The sequence below is a fragment of the Ziziphus jujuba genome, chromosome 6, assembly GCF_031755915.1.
Source record: "Ziziphus jujuba cultivar Dongzao chromosome 6, ASM3175591v1".
Lineage (NCBI taxonomy): Eukaryota > Viridiplantae > Streptophyta > Magnoliopsida > Rosales > Rhamnaceae > Ziziphus > Ziziphus jujuba.
In genome coordinates, this window is record NC_083384.1 from 7,789,089 (window position 1) to 7,811,613 (window position 22,525).

General features: G+C 38.6%; 2 protein-coding genes across 4 annotated transcripts; both read left to right on the plus strand.

Moving 5' to 3' along the window:
* Nucleotides 1–570: 570 nt before the first annotated feature.
* LOC107431562 (probable transcription factor KAN2) lies at nt 571–6,172 on the plus strand. 3 transcript variants are annotated; one of them, XM_016042519.4, is made up of 6 exons: nt 571–1,821; nt 2,074–2,150; nt 3,251–3,296; nt 3,466–3,598; nt 4,800–4,866; nt 5,595–6,172. In XM_016042519.4, the coding sequence occupies exons 1-6, from the start codon at nt 1,023–1,025 to the stop codon at nt 5,715–5,717; spliced, it is 1,245 nt and encodes a 414-aa protein (XP_015898005.3). In that variant the 5' UTR covers nt 571–1,022; the 3' UTR covers nt 5,718–6,172. The 3 variants fall into 3 exon arrangements, with proteins under 3 accessions (XP_015898005.3, XP_015898003.3, XP_015898004.3); XM_016042517.4 differs by having other exon boundaries at nt 586–1,821; nt 3,457–3,598; XM_016042518.4 differs by having other exon boundaries at nt 587–1,821; nt 3,457–3,598; nt 4,803–4,866.
* Nucleotides 6,173–12,802: 6,630 nt separating this feature from the next.
* LOC132804140 (uncharacterized) lies at nt 12,803–22,051 on the plus strand. The gene is made up of 2 exons (XM_060818116.1): nt 12,803–15,671; nt 20,509–22,051. Exons 1-2 carry the CDS (start codon nt 14,495–14,497, stop codon nt 20,553–20,555), a joined length of 1,224 nt encoding a protein of 407 aa, XP_060674099.1. The 5' UTR covers nt 12,803–14,494; the 3' UTR covers nt 20,556–22,051.
* The last annotated feature ends 474 nt before the right edge of the window (nt 22,052–22,525 follow it).

A 22,525-nucleotide genomic window follows, 5' to 3' on the forward strand; every position in this document is an offset into this window, starting at 1 on the left:
TTTCAAAGGAATGATGTGATTTGTGGTGGGAATTATAGGTTTTTATTGCTTTTTTTTTTTTACATCAAAGAGTGGGATAATTGGCGACAAACAACTAACCCTAGGATGTGGAAATTAGTGTGTAATCATGTGGCATATATATATATATATGTATGTATATATGATCCAAAAATGTAAAAATTTAGGGTTTGTAAAAAGGAGCACCAAAGAAAAAGTTTCTGTTCAAAGAGTGTGCATGTGTGCGGGATTAAAAAGGTTTTGTGGGAGTTTGCTGAGCGACAAATGCACAACTTAAAGTTAGATTTACATGAAAAAAATTATTTTATCTCTTTTTCTACTCCAAAAATAATAAATAAATAAAAGAAAAGAAGAAGAAAAAAAGACTAGTAGTAAAAAAGAATCAAAGTCTCTCTAACTTATTTACTTTTTTTTTTCTTTCTCATTCTTACCTTTTTTTTTTTTTTTCCTTCCTTTTTCTTACCCTAGTACCCTACCCCTCACGTCCACAAAAGAAACACATTCTCTCTCTCTCTCTTTCTCTCTCACTTTCTATCTCTCTCCCTTGTATAGCTCCTCAACTGTCATTTTCTCACATATACTTCACACAAAAGAAACAACCATTCACTTCATACCTTGTCATTTCTTTCTTTCTTTCTCTCTCTCTACTCTCTCTATCTCTCTCTCTCCTCTCAATCTCTAATCTCTGCAACTACTCCCTCAAATTGATCAACCCCATCTGCAAAATTATAACAAAACCCAGAAATCTCACCTGAAATTCCAAAAACCCCTTATCCTCCAGAATCCCACTAACCGAAGACGAAGTTTCTTTTTTTCTTTTTTTTTCTTTTTTTTGACAAAATCTCTTTCTGTTACCTCCACCAAAGACATAAAAGGAACAAGACAAAGCAAACTACAGGAGTGAACAAGAAGAAGAAGAAGAAGAAGAAGAAGAAGAAGATAAGGAGGAGAAAAAGAAAAACTCAACCTGAAGGGGTTGGTTTTGCTTTTCTTTGTTTTGGATTATGGAGCTATTTCCAGCACAACCTGATTTGTCTTTGCAAATCAGCCCTCCAAATACAAAACCCACATCAAATAGTTGGAGTAGAAGAAGTAGTGCTAGAGAAGAAGAGGATGTGGTCGATTTGGGTTTCTGGAAACGAGCTTTGGACTCGAGAAATTCCATATCTTCTTCAATGGCGGCAAAACCAGATAACAACAACAACAACAACAATAATACCTGTTTCGAGCTTTCCCTTTCTAATCCACGCCTTTCTGATCAGTCTAACTCCAACCATAACATTCATCAGCATCATCATCTCCAAAACTCTAATGGCAATCTTTTCCACTCCTTTCAACAAAACCAGTACCAAAATCACCATTATCAACTTCACAATCATCATCATAATCATAATCATAATCATCACCAGCTTTTTCATCATCATCATCAACAACAACAACAACAACAACAGGCTGGGCTAACTCAGGAGCTTGGTTTCTTGAGACCCATTAGAGGAATTCCAGTTTACCAAAACCCTCCTCATCCTCCTCCCCCTTTTCCATTTTCAGCACAGCTTCCTTTGGATACTAGTTGTTTGCCTTCCTCCATTAATATGAATGCTAATAACAACTCCACAACAATATCAACAACAGGTTCGAACCCATTGTTTCAGTCTTCGAGTGCTACTCATCAAGGCCTGATGCGATCGAGATTCTTATCGAGATTTCCTGCTAAAAGAAGCATGAGAGCTCCTCGGATGCGATGGACTACTACACTCCATGCTCGTTTTGTTCATGCTGTTGAGCTATTAGGTGGTCATGAAAGTAAGCTACTTTCTGCTTCATTTTTTCAAGCTCTCTCTCTCTGTAGCTAGCTCTTTTTCTTTTTTTCTTTTTTAATTTATACATATATATATGTTTTCTCTTAGACCCCTTTTCATCTTACACCATTCTACATTTTTCTTTTGCAATTTTTCAAAAACAAATAGGTAAAAAAGGAAAATGGAAAAGAATTGACCTTATCTTTTTTTTCTTCTTCTTTTTTCTTTTTTCTTTTTTAATCTTTACGTTTTTTAGGGGCTACTCCAAAGTCAGTTCTTGAGCTAATGGATGTGAAGGATCTGACCCTTGCACATGTTAAATCTCATTTACAGGTGAGAAAACACAGTACAAAGACTAGTCACTTTCTTGCTCACATCTCTAATCTATTAATTAATTTTCTCCTCCTTAATTTGAAGAGTGGGTTTTCTTTCTATTTGTGTATTAGAGTAAAATTCTGTGACAATGATAATGATTTTGTTTTCCTCTGAAGTGGGTTTAATTTGCAATTAGAGAATTTTATTTTTATTTTTTTCTTAAAACGATTGAAACTTTTTGCATATATATGTATATATTTTTTATTTTGTTTTACAGCCTACATTACAGGAAGAAGTAGTCGCATAAGTTTCAAATTCCAATGGGGTTTTTTCTACTTTTCTTTTTGCTTGGCAGAGAGAGTCTCTCAAATCCTTAGCACTTCTTTTTCTACTAGATCTGATGGCTCTGCTTCTGCAAGCTAATAAACAGCTTTTTTTGCCTGGAAGAATGAACCACCCCCCAAGTGAAAGAAAAATCAATACTAACTGAGAGAGAAACAACAAGAGGAGAGAGAAAAAAAATAAAAATACATACACAAAAGAGAAAGAGGGGGGAGAGAGAGAGAGAGAGAGAGAGTATTATCGATTTCAGAAAACAAGTAAGACAAAGCCCAAGGAAAATTCAGAATGAGTCGTATAGCCAAGCCAAAAACGGGCTTACTTATACAGTCTATCTATTATTATATTATACATTTACAGAAAACCAAAAAATAAAAAATAAAAACAAATAGAAAAAAGAATAATAATAAGAAGTACAGAAACACCATCATTTCTCAATGATATTTTCTTCAATCTGGTTCTCGTAACCATGCTTTCTACAACCGTGGTTAAAAGCACCCCATGCATGCATATATATACACACACACACTTATAATGTATACATACATAAATACATGCACATGATGGTACTTTTAATGCATCTTTTATGTACTTGCTCCATCTTTTAGATCATGTATTGAATGAAAATATACACCGTACTATTACTTCCTTTCTTTCTTTCTTTCCTTTTTTTTTTTTTTTTTTTTTTTCCTTCCTTTCTCTTTTTTTATTTTCTTTATGATATTGAAAACATTACAAATTGGCAAATGACATTACCATTATACGTACTTTTCATTCAGATGTACCGGACGGTGAAGACCACAGATAGAGCAGCTGCTTCTTCAGGTTAATTAGTGCTTTTTCTCTTTTTTTTATTTTTCTTACTTTCTTTTACTATTTTTTCTTGTTCAATCCAGAAGATTAAGCATAGAAAATGTGAAATTAAGAATTGGGTATTGTAGTTGAATATGTTATTGAAAATGGATTTTGCACATTATTTGATTAGGACAATCAGATGCGTATGAAAATGGGTCTTCCGGGGATACAACTGAAGATTTGATGTTCGACATTCAGAAGCAATCTGATCAGCAGGGTAGATTAAAAGCTCAAGATAAAGAGTACCATGGACTTTGGAGCAATTCTTCAAGGTGAATATATTTTGAATGCATATTAAATTAATAAATGTACCACCATTTATTTTGTTTCAAAAGAATTGTGGGTGAGAGAGAGAGAGAGGCTTTGATATGGAAATTAGACTAGGAATTTCATCTTCTTAACTGACCTCCCATAACCAAATGGAACATACTCTTTGAACATACCTGTTAAGTGTTTGTATATATATGTAAAATATGAAATCATTATCTTTCCCTATTCTCTATAATATTAATTATTACACAATTAATGTTATAAGTAAGATATGTGTCTTTTTTAGGATTTCTTAGCAGGAAATGTTAAAGAATTTAATGATGTATTATCAATGTTCTCTTTGTATCCCACTTTTCTTTCCCCATTCTCTAGCAATTGAGTGGAAAGGCCCGCTTGTCTTAGCATTTAAAAGAAAAAGAGAAAAAAGAAGCAGAACGTATTCTGAAATTTATGCATATGTTGGCCTAAAAACTTTTATTTATTATTATATAAATGGGTGTTTAGTACTCTAAGGTAATCATGTCTAATGGGTATAGATGTTACTGGTACATTATGCTCTTTCTCTCTCTCTCTCTCTCTTCTCTCTGTCTCTCTCATGGCACATACAGACATAGTTTTATGCTAGAAATCACAAAAAGAAAGAAGGGAAATGATTTCATCACTATATATGCTTTGTTCTGTCTGTCCACAAGCATGAACACTGAAACTCCATGATGGGGTAATTATAATCTTCTTCTTCTAGTGGGTGAAAAGGAAGTAAAAAGAAACCCACAAAAACTCCTACCATTCCAAGATATGGGAATCCCGTTTGACAAAATCCACCTCAAAAATGGAGATATCTCTTTCCTTTGGATTTTGTGGGACATGGATAAATAGGCCTATTAAGTGGGTCCCTACAATTAGAAAACTTAGTGTCAAAGCTACAAACTCTATATACCATATGGACCCATTAGTGGAAATCTTTGTGCCAAAGCTATATACCCTTTGAAACTTCCTTCTAATCTGTTGGTTTGGGGTAATGGGCTATCACATGGGGAGTGGGGGTCGATTCTACTTTATTTCAATCAAACACACACACAAAATATGTAAAAGTATAAGACTATAAACAAGCCAGTAAAAGATAGCTTTCTTTTTCTCAGTTTGCTTTTTCTTCTGCATGGCTTCCACTGATAGAAAATTATTCCCTCAAACTGTTGTTTTTAGCAGGGAAGCTTGGTTGCATGGCAAACCAAAGGATTCTGATGGAAGCATTAATTTACCTTCCCTAGAGGTACCAAATCTCTTCAAATTTCAAAACCCCTATATTTATATAATATAATTTTTACCACTTATATATAAATATAAATATATATATATATATATATATATATATATCTGGATGCATGTCTCTTTGAATTGCATACTGAACAAAAAGAAAGATCTTTTATAAGTTGTGTACATTTTCATATGCTTTTCTTTCTTCATCAAGAAATTGCACACTAACAAGGAGAGATTTATAGGGAAAAAGGCCTTTTAAAAAAGCCGGTGTGGTGTGTAGTCCTTCACAAGCTATACATATGAAGGGTTAATATTGTCATTTTGGAGTTCACAAGTTGGAAAAAGGACAATCTTTATGATGTTAAAAGCATGTCCATGTTGACCATACATGCATGTTCTTTTACATACATGAACTCCTTTATACATATATATATATATATATGCATGAATGAATGATGATATACATTATATATTATATATATGCATGGAATAATGTTTTGGGAGTTGCAAAACTGGACATGCACACTGTTGCAGGCTTTCTAATGTACCTCTCTACCAATGTTTGCTTTAATATTATGGTAAATATTCTATTATTCCGTGAGTCAAATGTCCTCTGATTCCCAAACCCACAGACCACGGTTCACACCCTTCTTTCATGCTATAGAATTTCATATATAGTAATTTATGGACACCCTTTTCAATTTTATTAACAAATACATTTATTTATTTATTTTGTCTCAGAAAGACTTGGATCCAAAATGCTTAAGCTATGAGAGAATATCAGATGTAAGCTCATCTACAAACCTTTCAGGGTCGAGCCCTAAGAAACCCAATTTGGAGTTCACTTTAGGAAGACCACATTGATCTTCTTCTCTACTACTCCATTTTTGAAATTCATTATGTCTCTGAAGAAGAGAGCTTTGGGGATGAAGAATCAGGTACCCGCTAAGAAAATCAGAAGGAGGGGAAAAAAAGAAAAGAAAAGGAAAAAGAAAAGAAAAGAAAAAGAAAAGTAAAAGGAGAGCTAAAGAAAGACAAGGAGACAAGAAAGACAGAAAGCAACAAAAGGAGGAGGGGTGGAAAAAAGCATGTCCTTCCTATCAAGCTGTGAGATCCAAATCAACATATTATATTCCTACGTAAATATATGAAATCTAATTGATTTTGTATGTTTTTGCACTCAGAAAGAGAGAGAGAAAGAAAGAGAAAGAGAGAGAAAGAGAAACCTTTAACTATCTTAAAGTATGAAGTGATCCTTGGTAATTGTAATGGAGCACTTTACATTTTATGAAATATATATATATATATATATTACCAAAGGAATTGGGTCTCTCTCTCTCTCTCTCTCTCTCTCTCTCTCTCTCTCTCTCTAATCTCTATTCATTCCTAGGCACTTTCACATGCTTTACACTTTTACGACAAAGGAAAGAGGAGAAAGAGAGAATATAAACTAGAAAAAGCCTGAGAAATAAAGATATAAATAGAGAAATGGGGAAGCAAGAAATTAATATATATACACAAAAACACAAAAGTGGAATGCGGGAAAAAGAAAATTTTCAATACACTTTTTTCAAGCCATTTGAGCAAAAAAACAAATACCCACGTATGGTCAAGTAAAGAAGCTTTTTTTGAAACTAAAAAATAAATAAATAAATAAATCCTAAGCAATGGAGTAGTATTAATTTTTCATTTTGGTGTGTGTCCAAATCCTTTTTTGTTCTTTATTAGCAAAATATACAGCTTTCTCTGGACCTGTTAAAGTCTCCCAATCAGCACCTTTTTTCCTTTTTTCTTTCACTTTCTTAACTTTGTCCGAAAACTCACAAATTATTTTTGAAAACGCAAACTCGTTAGGCATTACATATTTGTTCTCTGCCGCTACATTGGCTTAGATAATGCCAAAGTTCAGACCCTTCTATATATATGGTTATACTCTAGGAGAATCGTTCGCATGATGATTTCCTTTGTCAATATTGCACTTTAATTTTAGTAAGGATAAAGCTTGGGACTGTCATAGTTAACTTTTCAAAAAGAAAAAGGTTTCAATCATAATATATATTATATAATTTGTAATTAAATGCTGTTTTATCTCTTAAGGGGAAGCTTCTGTGAAAGTGGTGACAAAGTTGTAGTCTTTGATATTTGAGCTCATATGCCATTCAATATGTATATTAGTTGGTAGTTTGCTGATCTCTATGTATTTTCAAGTTAATTAGTGAAAAACTTAATCTTTGGGAGATAAAATGAAAGAATCTAAAAAGTAAAGTCGTTTTACTTCATTAATTAAGAAAATCTAACGGATTTGTTTTTAGAATTTTATACCTATAACAAAATTAATATAAAGTGTCGGTAGTTTATTGAGTATGTACTTTAAAACTGGAAATTAATGTTCAAATCAAAGCGTAGGAATTGTGTCAAAACCCCACCATCCTTCAATTGATTTTAAAAATATTGAAATATATAATCATAAACAATGACATAAAGAAAAGTAGGGAACCAAATATATATATATGTGGAAAAACAATGAGATTCCTACTAAATTTTTTGTTTTCTAGTCAGATGTTTCGTTTCCATGAGTACAAATTAAATACCATTCCATTGGCGCGTAGTAAGCTGAATGTAATATGAATTTGTCAAAAAAATAAAAAATAAAAAATCCCTTGTGTGCTAATGGTTTCTTTAATAGTATTAAAAAACATATGTAAATTAAATTATCCGCAATATATTTCCACAAATTATCAATATAAATGATCGGATTGATTTCTATTTTAGAGTGTTTTTCACATCAGAACATTTAGAATTTAATAAAATTTGAATGCACTAATTATATGTGATCTCTCAACACAGAACTTTTAAAAAGGATTGGCTACTCAATTTTTTTGTAGAGAATTGGCTACTTACATTGTATCCAGATGTGAAAATTTTTATTCTAATGTACATTTCTATGTGTCTAGTCACTCTTATTACCAGAGAAAGAAGAAAAAATTACTTACCCTCCAATTGAAACATAGAAAGTAACTATCTTCGATCTTTGAAAGAAAATATATAATAGGAGAACAAAAAAAGAAATGTTATAAATTGTTTATGAATATACAAATAATTTGGTGACATCTAAGGGCTGATATTTCACAAGAATGGAAACTATAGATATACACAACAACAAAGAGCAAGACAAAGAGACAACACAAAAGGCAATGGTGAGAAAATTATGGAATCTCTATGTCCACACCTTCATAATGGAAATTTCGAATATGGTCCATCTATAATAAGCTTCAATTGTACAATAATGGAATAATTCTTTTCTCCTTCCTATTATTATTCTTCTTCTGAAATGACGGCTAATGTACTTATATATAAAAATAATAATGAATAAATCTCCAATTTATGTTTTACTGGGAAAAAAAAATGAAAATAACAATTCGTCCATGAAATGAAGTGAGAGGAAAAGAGATAGGAGTTAAAAAAAATATCCTTATAATTTTTATGTATTGTATATCAGTATACCTGTATACGAAGAAATTAATTAGTACTATAATTTCATTTAACATATATAATAATATATAAAATTAATTTTTCTTAGTTCCAACCATATGACCTACAAGAATTAAAACTATTGTAGGGTCCAATTTTGTGGGCAAAATCTTATCTGAACGTGTGCTTAAAAACTAGCCAGAGAAATTAAACTTGTTTCATACCGACCAAACAAAACCTCAATTACTCAAACTCACCAATTCCAAAGTTCAAATCCCCTTAATTTATAGCTTTACCAAAAAAACCCTTTATTGGGTTGTGAAAATGTATGCACATAGGGATGAAATTTCTCACACACATTTTCCTGAGAAAAATAAAATAAAATAAATTCCAAGAAAATGTCATGAAGTCAGTCATGCACACTTTTGAAAGTCATATGGGACAATCAAGAACCCAGAGAAAGAGGGAGCCTTATCCCAAACGCTATAGAGGGTAGACTGAGTGGCAGACCAATCTGGGATAAGAGTGACCCTCATGGCCTTAACAGGGCGCGTGAAGGCCAAGTCCTTCTTAACAATTATTTTTTTTAAATAATATGTTTTTTTTTTTGTTTTGTTTTTTTATAGGGGTGGTGGTCTTATGAAAGAGGGAAAAAGGGGCACCAAATGCAAATGACCCTATAGCCCCAGAATAAAAATATAAAGAGATAGAAAAAAACAAAAAAAAAAAAAAAAAGAGGGAAAAAAGAAAAAGACCCTATTGCCTATACATAGACAATTAATTAGACACAAGGGAAAGTTAAGGGCAAAGAGAGAGAAGGTTGGGTTTAGTTTGGAACATGATGACTTCGATTGTGCCGCGTTTCATTAAATAGAAGTCTGGTCTGCATGGTAGCTTTTTAGCAATTATTGCTGTCATGATTACTGCCCTTTATTCACTTTTTCTTTTTTTCTTTTTTTTTCAATATTTGAATTTTTTTTTCTACGGTCTTCTTTATCTTAATTTTTTTGTTGGGCAGTGAAATATATTAATATTTTAATTGCTTTAATAAATTTTAGGAGAGTGAGAGAGACTGAGGGTTGGCTAGCTCTGGCTTAAGCTTAGCTTAAGCTAGCTGTTGTGTAAGCCGTATATATATACATATATATACATACATATGTTTGGCTAGAGAAAGGTATTTCACGTGATATTACTATATATGTACAGATTTTAGAGACACCAGAGGAGATGACATAAACTTAATATTCAGGCAAATTAATTAATTAATTGTACATTGAATTGTAGATTACTTTGTGGAACAATGAAGAAGCAAAGAAAAAATGGATCTAAAAATTCCATTGAACTTAAACTTCATCGATCTTGTAAATTGTTCAAGATTTTAAAAATGATATTATTTTATTTTAATTATAATTCTGTTTGCCGATTGCTTCAATATTATTGTTATTTCATCTTAAAAAATGAAAAAGGGCATTAATTTAATTCGTGCAATGATCATTTGTTTTATAACATTGTTGGTTTGATTCTGGATCATACTACAGTTTAAATAACCATTTTGAGTACCGCACAACTTTTTTATTTTGATTTTGTAGCAAAAAACCCAACAGATAACTAATTATTAAGAAATCAAAGTACTTGCATGCACATTGCCATTTTGTATAGTCAATCAATTTTCAGCAGAAAGAGAGTTTGATGTGTGATAAGGACATTTTGCGAAATTTATGTAAACCCAAAACTACTTTTTATGATGCTTTATAGTCAGTGAACAATATGTCCTATAAATATCAATAGCTTTTTTTTTTTTTTTTACTCAATTGTCCTCATTAATTGAATTAAATTAATATGCAAGCACCACTATTAGTACTATTGTCCTTGGATCTTTTGCCCTGGAATTTCCTTTTTAACGAAACTATAGCCTAAATCAGTAATACTGAAATACAAGAACTTTAAGAATTCAATCAACTACCATAGTATAAAAGTTTCTGCAATTTATTCTTCCATGTGTTATGAAAGATACCCAACCAACCAAGCTACTCAATCCATTCATGGATTGTTCAAATTCTGATCAACATTCATGGCTCTAGCTCTTTAGTTAATTAAAGACCATATATTCAAATTTAAAATCTGAAACACTTTTTATTATGTTCACAATAGTGTGTAAGGATTTTTATTCAATTAATTAACATATGCATATATATGCTTGGATGAATGTCACTATATCATAAGAATTTTCACGGGCACAACAAAAATATTGTCAAAGCATTTGCTTTTTTATTTCCTAACATTGAGTCTTTAATGTATATGAACTCGTCCCAATTATTTTTTTTTTTCCAAAATAATTGGCAAAGCTAATAATTTAGGTCTATTATTTAGTTGGGCCCATATTAAAAAATCAACACTGGTCATCTCACATTAGTTTCCAAATGGCAGAGAAACCTTTTAGACTAGCAGGGATAATTACCATTTTCAATTTTTTTTTCATCTTTGGGGAGAATAATTACCAGGCACAATTTTTAACTATTCTTATTTCTAGCATATATATATATATATATAATCACTATCAAATAAGATCTTTAATATGAGTATCAATATGAAATTTTCCGTTTTCAATCCTTGAATTTTATCAAAAATTGATATTTAAAGTTACATTTATTAATTACCGAATCCTGATAAATTCATTTTTCCTTAATAGAATTTTAATATACTATTAAACCCATATTTGATTATTTCTTATTTTAAATTTTAGCACTTAATGTGATTCAATATTTAAAGGGAAAACCTTACTTAAACCTGATTATATATACATAAAGTCAAGCACACATTATATCAACTTAATAGTTTTAGCATCATGTCTTCTTTCATTAATCCATATATCACTTTAATTGGGATTTAAAAATAAATTAATTAGTCTAATATAAATTTAGTAACATATTAAAATTCTAATTTATAAAAAAAAATATATTAAAACTCTGTTTAAAGAAAATGAATCTTATACAATCTAATAAGCCATATGTAACACCCCGTCCCGAATCGCACCGGAATCCGTGCACGTTGACCGAGGTTGACCGTTGACCGTTGACCGAAGGGGTCAAAGTTGACTTTTTGACTCGGTGGGAATTTCGAGATGACTAGGGCACCGTGGCGAAGTGCACGATGCCACGAGTTCGTAGACTGGTAGCACGTCGAAAACGGAGCTACGGTTTGAAAGTTATGGACGAAACAAGTTGCGGTCCAAACTGTCCAAGGGGTGCCGGAGTTGACTTTTTGTTTATGGGGAATTGAGCTTTGACTCATGCATGGTTGTGAAGTGCTCGTCGATACGAGTTCACAGACTAGCGGCACGCTCAAAACGGACATCCGGTTAAAAAGTTATGGACGTTTGAAGTTTACCGGATACCGTATTATTTTAATATTTTTTTTGGGTCGGTGAACAGTGAAATGCCACGTGTCAGTTTCTGATTGGTCCACGTGGCATGAACAGTGTCATGCAGGGGTTTTATTTGTTAAAACACTCGGGGAAGAGAGAGAAAGAGAGAGAAGAGAGAGAAAGAGAGAGAGGAGAGAGAAAGAGCCACCGCCGGCCACCGGATTTTGTCACTGTTCCGGCCGAGTTACTGTACACGCGCCGGACAGAAAGCTTGCCCACCTCATTTCCGGCAAAACCTCCAAATTTCACGGCGAACGGCCGCCGGACGCGCCCGGATCGGACGTCCGAAGTTTGGCGGCGATTTTTCCCCTCCACCGCCGGCCACCGCGAATCGGCACTATTCCGGCCGATAAACAGTACACGCGCCTGACAGCCTTGATCCTCTCCTCAAGTCCGGCCTACCCACCAAAAATCACGGCCATCGGACCACCGACGCGCCGGGATCGGAGCGTTTTCCGGCGAGGGGTCGAAAATCTTCAAACGGTGATTTCTCCGCCGTCCGACCTCCGTTTTGCTCACCGTCGGTCCCGTTGGATTGCTCTCCTCACGATCTACAAATCTGCAAAATTTCACAGCAAACGGCCACCGTCGGAAATTACTGTTCCGGCGACGGTTGCCGGTGACGTGGCGGCCCGCCGGAAAGTACTGTTCCGGCGAGTACCCCGAAAATTCCGGCCAGCTCCAGTCCGCAGTGTTCGACCTCCTGAACCCAAATCCGACTTCCGTTTCCACCAATTCGCGACGGTTTGGGAGAATTGCAAAGCCGAAACCCGAAAAGCTTCCCGATAAAATTCCGACCCCGTCGGGTACGATCATCGGAAATTAAGACCGGATCTGTGATTAGCATCACTCGAGCTTCGATTCGGTATATAATTCGTAAATTTTAGTTATCGTTTGGTGTTCGCTCCCCGGGTACCCATTTGGGGATTACCCGAATAAAATATTAATATTTGTGGTTTTGGTACTGTGGATGTTTTAGGTGCACGTGCAAGTAGCGGAGTCGATCCTGCGGAGGATCTTGATTGAGATACGTGCACAAGGTGAGTGACCCACCTTCAAATTAATTTTGGGAATTTAATTGGTGAATATATAATGTGTGATTTAAATAATTGGAATTTAATTTCTATGTGCCAAATATTTATTTGAATTATTGTGGAATTATTTGTGAATTTATCGGATTTAAGAAAATGTGTATTTCACCAATTTATGCCATGTGGAACTATTTTATGGTTTTGAGGATTTTGAAATTGGTGTGGTTTTAATGGTAAATTGGGCACGATTCGATTTTCAAATATTTCAAGGAAAATATTTGGTTATGTTGGTGATTTCAATTTTTATGAAATATGCCCATAAAATATTATGGGATTTGATTATGATATTTCGAGAAATTATTTATGCTTGGAAAAAATGTGGATATTTGAATTGATGGATTTGGGAGTTGGTGGATTTGAAAATCATGGGATTTATGGTATTAATTATAAGGAAATTGTGGAGAATTTCCCGGTTCAACCGGATGGATTATGCCCGCTATGTTTATGAAAAATGTGAAATTTGTTTTATAATTTAAATTGTGGATTTTATGATTTTTAGATGCACCGTGCACGTACTGGTGTTCTGATTATGTGATATGGTATATGTGATATGGATATTGTGCACACGGATATGATTAGCGCGCAGGTGGGTGTGAGTAGCGCGCGGTTGATATTATGAGGGTGTCCTGTGGATGCCATCGGAGAGGGCGGCCACCCCCCATTGGCCGGGACACCAGGTTAGCAGCGGCGCAGTGGGACGCCACGCGACCGTATGCCGGTTTCTTTCTATAACCTCCTGTCTGGCGGTACCTTGGGACGCTGGGTACTGTTGGCGCCACTGGTATATAGTGGGTGCATCAAATGATTTTCAGAACTGTGTTTTAAAAATAAAATGTTAATGAAAAATATAATTGTTACCGCTTCTGGTATTTAATTGATGTCTTGGTTTTCGGGAAATATGAATAAAGGGTTTTGTGAAAATGTTTTAAAAGGGGAATCTTTCCAACTGAGAGAATTGTAAGGGTTTTGAGAGACATTATTATTTCCAAATAATTATTATTTATATACCTATTACCGTGGTATGATAGTGTAGAGTAGTAGGGTCGCTCACTGAGATGATTAGCATCTCACACTCTTAAATTCCGTTCCTCTAGGTACCAGGTTGTCGGTGTTCACTCGGAGCGGACTCGATCTTCCTCGCTGTACTTGTTCGTGCAGTACCTTGTTCTTCTTTTACTGCAGTTGTAATATTTCGTTCACTTTTGCTGTATTCTGTATTTTGTAGTACTTCATAAAGCTCTGTATACTGTATGGGACACTTATGTATTTGTATTGCACTGGATTACTGTATTTTTATTTTGGAGTGCTGAAATTTGTGGAACCAGTTCGTCGTACTGTGGGAGGAATAAGGGAACAATTATAGAAGTGTGTTTTCAGTGCAGGAAATTTTGTGGTAAGTTCATCCCTTAGGGGAGGTTCTGCCGGATCTTCCACAGAAGGGTCCGGTAGGGTTTCCCTGGGATCAGGGCTTGTCTAGGGTTCCGGTGGGGAACTTTGGACGGGTCCTGACAGTTGGTATCAGAGCATAGGTTCTTGTAATCCTAAGGGACTGTGCATTGCTGTACAGCCCATCCGTAAATTCCTTCCTTTTGTAATCGTGCTTAAGTGTCCCTGTTTCTAAACTCTTGTTTGTTTCTTCAGTTTAATCGACTACGATGAGTCGGCGGGACACACGTAGAACTCGGGAACGCTCGGCTGAGAGTTCCGGGAGTCGATCAAGCCTTAGAGATCTGGTCTCTCAGCTAACTAGAGCCTTAGGAGGTTCAAGCTCTAGTAACCGATCCGTGGATCAGGCTCGACGTTTAGGAGCCGTGGAGTTCGATGGAAGCCAAGGCCCAGCTGCAGCCTTGAAGTGGCTATCCAGCATGGAGAAAATCTTGGAAGAGGGGATGCAGTGCCCCGATGAGGATATGGTGAGGATTTCTGGGTTCATGTTAGAGGGAGACGCCCGGAAGTGGTGGCAAATGGAGAAGACCCGCAGAAGGCATACGTGGGACCAGTTCAAGATTGCCTTCTCTACTGAGTTCTGTCCTCCTGCCTACCGTGAGGCGAGAAGGAGAGAGTTCGAGGGACTGCGCCAGGGAAACATGACGGTGACAGAGTACGAGAGGAGGTTCCGGGAGCTGTCAGAGTTCTGCATGCACTTGATTCCCGACGATCACACGAAGAAGCTGAGGTTCATAGACGGATTGAAAGAGAGCATCGGCTACACCCTTTCTGGATCAGTACATCCCACCTATCAGTCCGCCAGGGATGCAGCGCTCGAGCTAGAGAGACAGGAGGAGATACACAGACCCTCGAGGCGCAGACCGTTCGAAGGTTCGTATAGCGGGGTACCTCGACAGGGGGCATCTAAGAAGAGTCATAGTTCAGGCTCAGACAGTGGTGGGTTCAGCCCTCGAGGCAGATTTCAGAGGAGAGGCGGCTATCGTATGCCCCAACCAGCGCGCCATTCCATCAGCGGCGGCACGAGCTCATATCAGCACTCTGGGTTTAGCCCCAAGCCATTCTGCAGACGTTGCAATAGAGCACACCATGGGATTTGCCAGTTTGAGGGTGTGTGCTTTCAGTGTGGACAGGCGGGACATATTAAGAGAAATTGCCCTTATGGAGAGGCGGGAGTGTTAGGGGTGAGCCCACCATCACATCAGGCCAGTGGATCGCGGGGTCAGAGTTCCCGAGGGAGTTATGCAGTAGGAGGTTCATCGGGATCAGTCCCACAGCCTGTTGGACCGAGCAGGGGTAGAGGACGGAGGCCCCAGCAGACAGGGCAGGGTCGAGTGTTTGCGATGACGCAGCAGGAGGCCCTAGCTACACCGGACGTCGTGGCAGGTACGTTGAATATATTTGGTAATGATGCATTAGTACTTATAGACCCGGGAGCAACACATTCATTCATCTCCAAGGAATTCGTCACTCGGGTCGGTATGACCCCTACTTCTTTAGAATGTCTAGTAGAGATAGCCACTCCTGCAGGAGAATCCTTGTGGCCTAGCCAGTTAATCAAGGAATGTTTCTTCTGCATCGAAGATCAAGTGATGGAGGCGGACTTGATCCTGTTGGATCTGTCCGGACTTGATGTAATTTTGGGCATGGATTGGTTGGCAAGGAACCATGCATCTGTAGACTGTTTCAGCAAGGAAGTTATATTCAGGAGGCCAGGGTTGCCAGAAGTAGTATTCCGTGGAGGAGTTGGAAGGCCCTTACCGAGGTTGATATCTACCCTTACCGCCAAGAAGCTACTGACTAAAGGTTGCCAGGGGTATTTGGCTCATGTGATAGATACCCGAGTAAGTGGGGTCAGGTTGGAAGACATGCCCGTTGTGAGGGATTTCCCGGACGTGTTTCCTGAGGAGTTACCAGGATTGCCTCCGGAAAGGGAAGTTGACTTTCCCATTGAATTGATTCCAGGCACCGTGCCTATTTCTCTACCACCGTATCGGATGGCTCCAGCGGAGTTAAGGGAGCTAAAGGTCCAGTTGCAAGATTTGGTAGATAAGGGGTTTATTAGACCAAGTATATCGCCGTGGGGAGCCCCAGTTTTGTTTGTAAAGAAAAAGGATGGTAGTCTAAGGCTGTGTATAGACTATCGACAACTTAATAAGGTCACCATTCCTAATCGCTATCCGTTGCCAAGGATAGATGATCTATTCGACCAACTCCAAGGTGCCAAGGTGTTCTCCAAGATCGACTTGAGGTCGGGATACCATCAGTTAAGGATCCGAGAGTCGGACATTCCTAAGACTGCCTTTAGGACGAGGTACGGACATTATGAATTCCTAGTGATGTCGTTCGGACTCACCAATGCCCCAGCAGCTTTCATGGACTTGATGAATAGGGTGTTTCGTCCGTACTTGGATCGTTTTGTCATTGTATTTATCGATGACATTCTGATCTATTCAAGGAGCCAAGAAGAGCACGTGAGGCATTTGAAGAGAGTGCTCCAAACTTTAAGGCAACATCAGCTATATGCTAAGTTCGACAAGTGTGAATTCTGGTTGAATCAAGTGGGTTTTCTCGGACATATCGTGTCGGCAGAAGGTATCTATGTGGACCCTGATAAGGTAAAGGCAGTGTTGAGTTGGGAGCGCCCTACCACTGTGAGGGAGGTACGAAGTTTTCTTGGATTAGCAGGTTACTACCGTCGTTTTATTGAAGGGTTTTCAAGGACTGCCGGGCCGCTTCATAGATTGACCCGAAAGAATGTTGAATTTAGTTGGACGGACAGGTGTGAACAGAGTTTTCAGGAGTTGAAGCAAAAGTTGACATCCGCACCTGTTTTAACTTTACCTGATGGGAATGAAGGTTTTGAAGTTTATTGTGATGCATCCCATCAAGGGTTGGGTTGCGTGCTAATGCAGAATCAAAGGGTGGTAGCGTATGCATCTCGGCAATTGAAGCAGCACGAACAGAATTACCCTACGCACGACTTAGAATTGGCGGCGGTAGTCTTTGCTCTAAAGAAGTGGAGGCACTACTTGTATGGGGCCACGTGCCAAATCTATACCGACCACAAGAGCCTCAAGTATATTTTCACTCAGAAGGAGTTAAATATGAGGCAAAGGCGATGGATGGAGTTGTTAAAGGATTATGACTGTGTGATTGACTATCACCCGGGTAAGGCGAATGTAGTGGCAGATGCTTTGAGTAGGAAGGCTACTGGATCCCTTGCTCACATCCAAGTCATCCAACTACCTCTCATGGTGGAGTTGAAGAAGATGGGGGTGTTAATGCATATGCATCCTTCAGGAGTTCTCATGGCTAGCTTCCAGGTACGACCGGTGTTGGTGGATCGTATAGTAGAGACCCAAATGGAAGATCCTAAGTTGAGGACAATTAAGGGCAAGGTACAAGAAGGTCTTGATCCGGAATTTTCCATAAGGAGGGATGGAGCCCTCGTGTATAAAGGACGACTTTGCGTTCCGGATATCCCAGGACTCAAGAAGGAGATTTTGGAGGAGGCGCATAGCTCGATGTATGCGATGCATCCTGGGAGTACCAAGATGTATCGGACGCTTGTTAAGTATTATTGGTGGATTGGTATGAAGAGAGAAGTGGCAGACTTTGTATCAAAATGTTTGATTTGTCAACAAGTGAAAGCAGAAAGACAGAAGCCTTCGGGACTACTCCAACCTTTACCGATTCCCGTGTGGAAGTGGGAAGAACTCAACATGGACTTCGTATTCAAGCTTCCTTCCACACCTAGAAGGTACGACGGCATTTGGGTAATCATTGATCGTCTCACCAAGTCGGCACACTTCCTACCGGTACGAGAACGTTTTTCGCCCGAGAAGTTAGCCCAGTTGTTCGTGCAACGCATTGTAAGTCTTCATGGAGTACCGTTAGCCATCGTCTCCGATCGAGATCCGCGCTTTACTTCACGACTATGGCGGAAGTTGGCTGATGCACTAGGAGCAAGACTTAACTACAGCACCGCTTTTCACCCACAATCTGATGGACAAGCAGAGCGCACAATCCAGACATTAGAAGACATGCTAAGGTCTTGCATTATGCAATTTAGCGGTAGCTGGGATGAACAACTGCCACTGATAGAGTTTGTCTACAACAACAGTTATCAAGCGAGTACTGGAATGTCCCCGTATGAAGCTTTATATGGGAGGCAGTGTCGGACACCTTTGTGTCGGAGTGAGGTAGGAGAAGAGAGGCTCCTTGCAACAACTAATGCGGTCGGATCTGAGTATTTAAGGATGACCTTGGACAAGGTGAAGATCGTTAGGGATCGATTGAAGGTTGCCCAAGATAGACAGAAGAGTTACGCCGATGTGCGTAGAAAGGATTTGGAATTCGAGGTAGGAGATTGGGTATTCCTAAAACTATCTCCATGGAAAGGAGTAGTACGTTTTGGACGACGAGGTAAGTTGGGTCCTCGTTATATTGGGCCTTACGAGGTTACGGAGAGGATTGGCCCGGTGGCGTATAGGTTGGCGTTACCGGAAGAGCTAGCTCGAGTACACAACGTGTTTCATGTGTCGATGCTACGGAAGTATATTGCAGACCCTTCGCACGTACTCGAGAGTCCGGATATAGAGATAAGGGAAGATCTTTCGTATGTGGAGCAGCCAGTACAAATTTTGGATCGCGAGGAACGCACGCTACGCAACAAGACTATTCCTCTAGTTAAGGTCTTATGGCGGAACCACTTGGTCGAGGAAGCAACGTGGGAACCCGAAGCACAGATGCGTGAGCAGTACCCGTATCTGTTCCAGTGACGTGCGGAAATTTCGAGGACGAAATTTTTGTAAGGGGGGAAGGCTGTAACACCCCGTCCCGAATCGCACCGGAATCCGTGCACGTTGACCGAGGTTGACCGTTGACCGTTGACCGAAGGGGTCAAAGTTGACTTTTTGACTCGGTGGGAATTTCGAGATGACTAGGGCACCGTGGCGAAGTGCACGATGCCACGAGTTCGTAGACTGGTAGCACGTCGAAAACGGAGCTACGGTTTGAAAGTTATGGACGAAACAAGTTGCGGTCCAAACTGTCCAAGGGGTGCCGGAGTTGACTTTTTGTTTATGGGGAATTGAGCTTTGACTCATGCATGGTTGTGAAGTGCTCGTCGATACGAGTTCACAGACTAGCGGCACGCTCAAAACGGACATCCGGTTAAAAAGTTATGGACGTTTGAAGTTTACCGGATACCGTATTATTTTAATATTTTTTTTGGGTCGGTGAACAGTGAAATGCCACGTGTCAGTTTCTGATTGGTCCACGTGGCATGAACAGTGTCATGCAGGGGTTTTATTTGTTAAAACACTCGGGGAAGAGAGAGAAAGAGAGAGAAGAGAGAGAAAGAGAGAGAGGAGAGAGAAAGAGCCACCGCCGGCCACCGGATTTTGTCACTGTTCCGGCCGAGTTACTGTACACGCGCCGGACAGAAAGCTTGCCCACCTCATTTCCGGCAAAACCTCCAAATTTCACGGCGAACGGCCGCCGGACGCGCCCGGATCGGACGTCCGAAGTTTGGCGGCGATTTTTCCCCTCCACCGCCGGCCACCGCGAATCGGCACTATTCCGGCCGATAAACAGTACACGCGCCTGACAGCCTTGATCCTCTCCTCAAGTCCGGCCTACCCACCAAAAATCACGGCCATCGGACCACCGACGCGCCGGGATCGGAGCGTTTTCCGGCGAGGGGTCGAAAATCTTCAAACGGTGATTTCTCCGCCGTCCGACCTCCGTTTTGCTCACCGTCGGTCCCGTTGGATTGCTCTCCTCACGATCTACAAATCTGCAAAATTTCACAGCAAACGGCCACCGTCGGAAATTACTGTTCCGGCGACGGTTGCCGGTGACGTGGCGGCCCGCCGGAAAGTACTGTTCCGGCGAGTACCCCGAAAATTCCGGCCAGCTCCAGTCCGCAGTGTTCGACCTCCTGAACCCAAATCCGACTTCCGTTTCCACCAATTCGCGACGGTTTGGGAGAATTGCAAAGCCGAAACCCGAAAAGCTTCCCGATAAAATTCCGACCCCGTCGGGTACGATCATCGGAAATTAAGACCGGATCTGTGATTAGCATCACTCGAGCTTCGATTCGGTATATAATTCGTAAATTTTAGTTATCGTTTGGTGTTCGCTCCCCGGGTACCCATTTGGGGATTACCCGAATAAAATATTAATATTTGTGGTTTTGGTACTGTGGATGTTTTAGGTGCACGTGCAAGTAGCGGAGTCGATCCTGCGGAGGATCTTGATTGAGATACGTGCACAAGGTGAGTGACCCACCTTCAAATTAATTTTGGGAATTTAATTGGTGAATATATAATGTGTGATTTAAATAATTGGAATTTAATTTCTATGTGCCAAATATTTATTTGAATTATTGTGGAATTATTTGTGAATTTATCGGATTTAAGAAAATGTGTATTTCACCAATTTATGCCATGTGGAACTATTTTATGGTTTTGAGGATTTTGAAATTGGTGTGGTTTTAATGGTAAATTGGGCACGATTCGATTTTCAAATATTTCAAGGAAAATATTTGGTTATGTTGGTGATTTCAATTTTTATGAAATATGCCCATAAAATATTATGGGATTTGATTATGATATTTCGAGAAATTATTTATGCTTGGAAAAAATGTGGATATTTGAATTGATGGATTTGGGAGTTGGTGGATTTGAAAATCATGGGATTTATGGTATTAATTATAAGGAAATTGTGGAGAATTTCCCGGTTCAACCGGATGGATTATGCCCGCTATGTTTATGAAAAATGTGAAATTTGTTTTATAATTTAAATTGTGGATTTTATGATTTTTAGATGCACCGTGCACGTACTGGTGTTCTGATTATGTGATATGGTATATGTGATATGGATATTGTGCACACGGATATGATTAGCGCGCAGGTGGGTGTGAGTAGCGCGCGGTTGATATTATGAGGGTGTCCTGTGGATGCCATCGGAGAGGGCGGCCACCCCCCATTGGCCGGGACACCAGGTTAGCAGCGGCGCAGTGGGACGCCACGCGACCGTATGCCGGTTTCTTTCTATAACCTCCTGTCTGGCGGTACCTTGGGACGCTGGGTACTGTTGGCGCCACTGGTATATAGTGGGTGCATCAAATGATTTTCAGAACTGTGTTTTAAAAATAAAATGTTAATGAAAAATATAATTGTTACCGCTTCTGGTATTTAATTGATGTCTTGGTTTTCGGGAAATATGAATAAAGGGTTTTGTGAAAATGTTTTAAAAGGGGAATCTTTCCAACTGAGAGAATTGTAAGGGTTTTGAGAGACATTATTATTTCCAAATAATTATTATTTATATACCTATTACCGTGGTATGATAGTGTAGAGTAGTAGGGTCGCTCACTGAGATGATTAGCATCTCACACTCTTAAATTCCGTTCCTCTAGGTACCAGGTTGTCGGTGTTCACTCGGAGCGGACTCGATCTTCCTCGCTGTACTTGTTCGTGCAGTACCTTGTTCTTCTTTTACTGCAGTTGTAATATTTCGTTCACTTTTGCTGTATTCTGTATTTTGTAGTACTTCATAAAGCTCTGTATACTGTATGGGACACTTATGTATTTGTATTGCACTGGATTACTGTATTTTTATTTTGGAGTGCTGAAATTTGTGGAACCAGTTCGTCGTACTGTGGGAGGAATAAGGGAACAATTATAGAAGTGTGTTTTCAGTGCAGGAAATTTTGTGGTAAGTTCATCCCTTAGGGGAGGTTCTGCCGGATCTTCCACAGAAGGGTCCGGTAGGGTTTCCCTGGGATCAGGGCTTGTCTAGGGTTCCGGTGGGGAACTTTGGACGGGTCCTGACACCATAAATATATTTTTAAATATCAATCATAAGGCAATCAAATGGTTGATAAAGAAATTCTTGATAATAAAACTATTAAAACAATTTGATGCAATCTTGATTGTATATTATATACTTGAGGTGACTTGTGTCACAATCAATCTATTCTTTTTGTTTTCTTTTTCCCATCAATTATAATTCATGCTTTGGGCTATGATTAACTAGATAACCAATCAACATTAGTGTTACTGTACATACAACAAACCTTGACCATCTTTACTTTAAATTTAATTGAGGGAGTATATAAATATATAAAATATATTTTTTACTTTTTCCTCATTTGGAACATCTCCTCTGGGAAAAAGCTAGATTTTTTTACTAAAAATTTGATAGCTTTCAAGAATCTGTAATCTTTT

Coding starts and splice junctions, on each gene's coding strand:
- LOC107431562 (XM_016042517.4), top strand. CDS start 1,023: ATGGAGCTATTTCCAGCACAACCTGATTTGTCTTTGCAAATCAGCCCT. Junction 3,297..3,456: donor TAGAGCAGCTGCTTCTTCAG/GTTAATTAGTGC, acceptor TTATTTGATTAG/GACAATCAGATGCGTATGAA. Junction 3,599..4,799: donor CTTTGGAGCAATTCTTCAAG/GTGAATATATTT, acceptor TGTTGTTTTTAG/CAGGGAAGCTTGGTTGCATG.
- LOC132804140 (XM_060818116.1), top strand. CDS start 14,495: ATGAGTCGGCGGGACACACGTAGAACTCGGGAACGCTCGGCTGAGAGT. Junction 15,672..20,508: donor TACACCGGACGTCGTGGCAG/GTACGTTGAATA, acceptor TGGATGTTTTAG/GTGCACGTGCAAGTAGCGGA.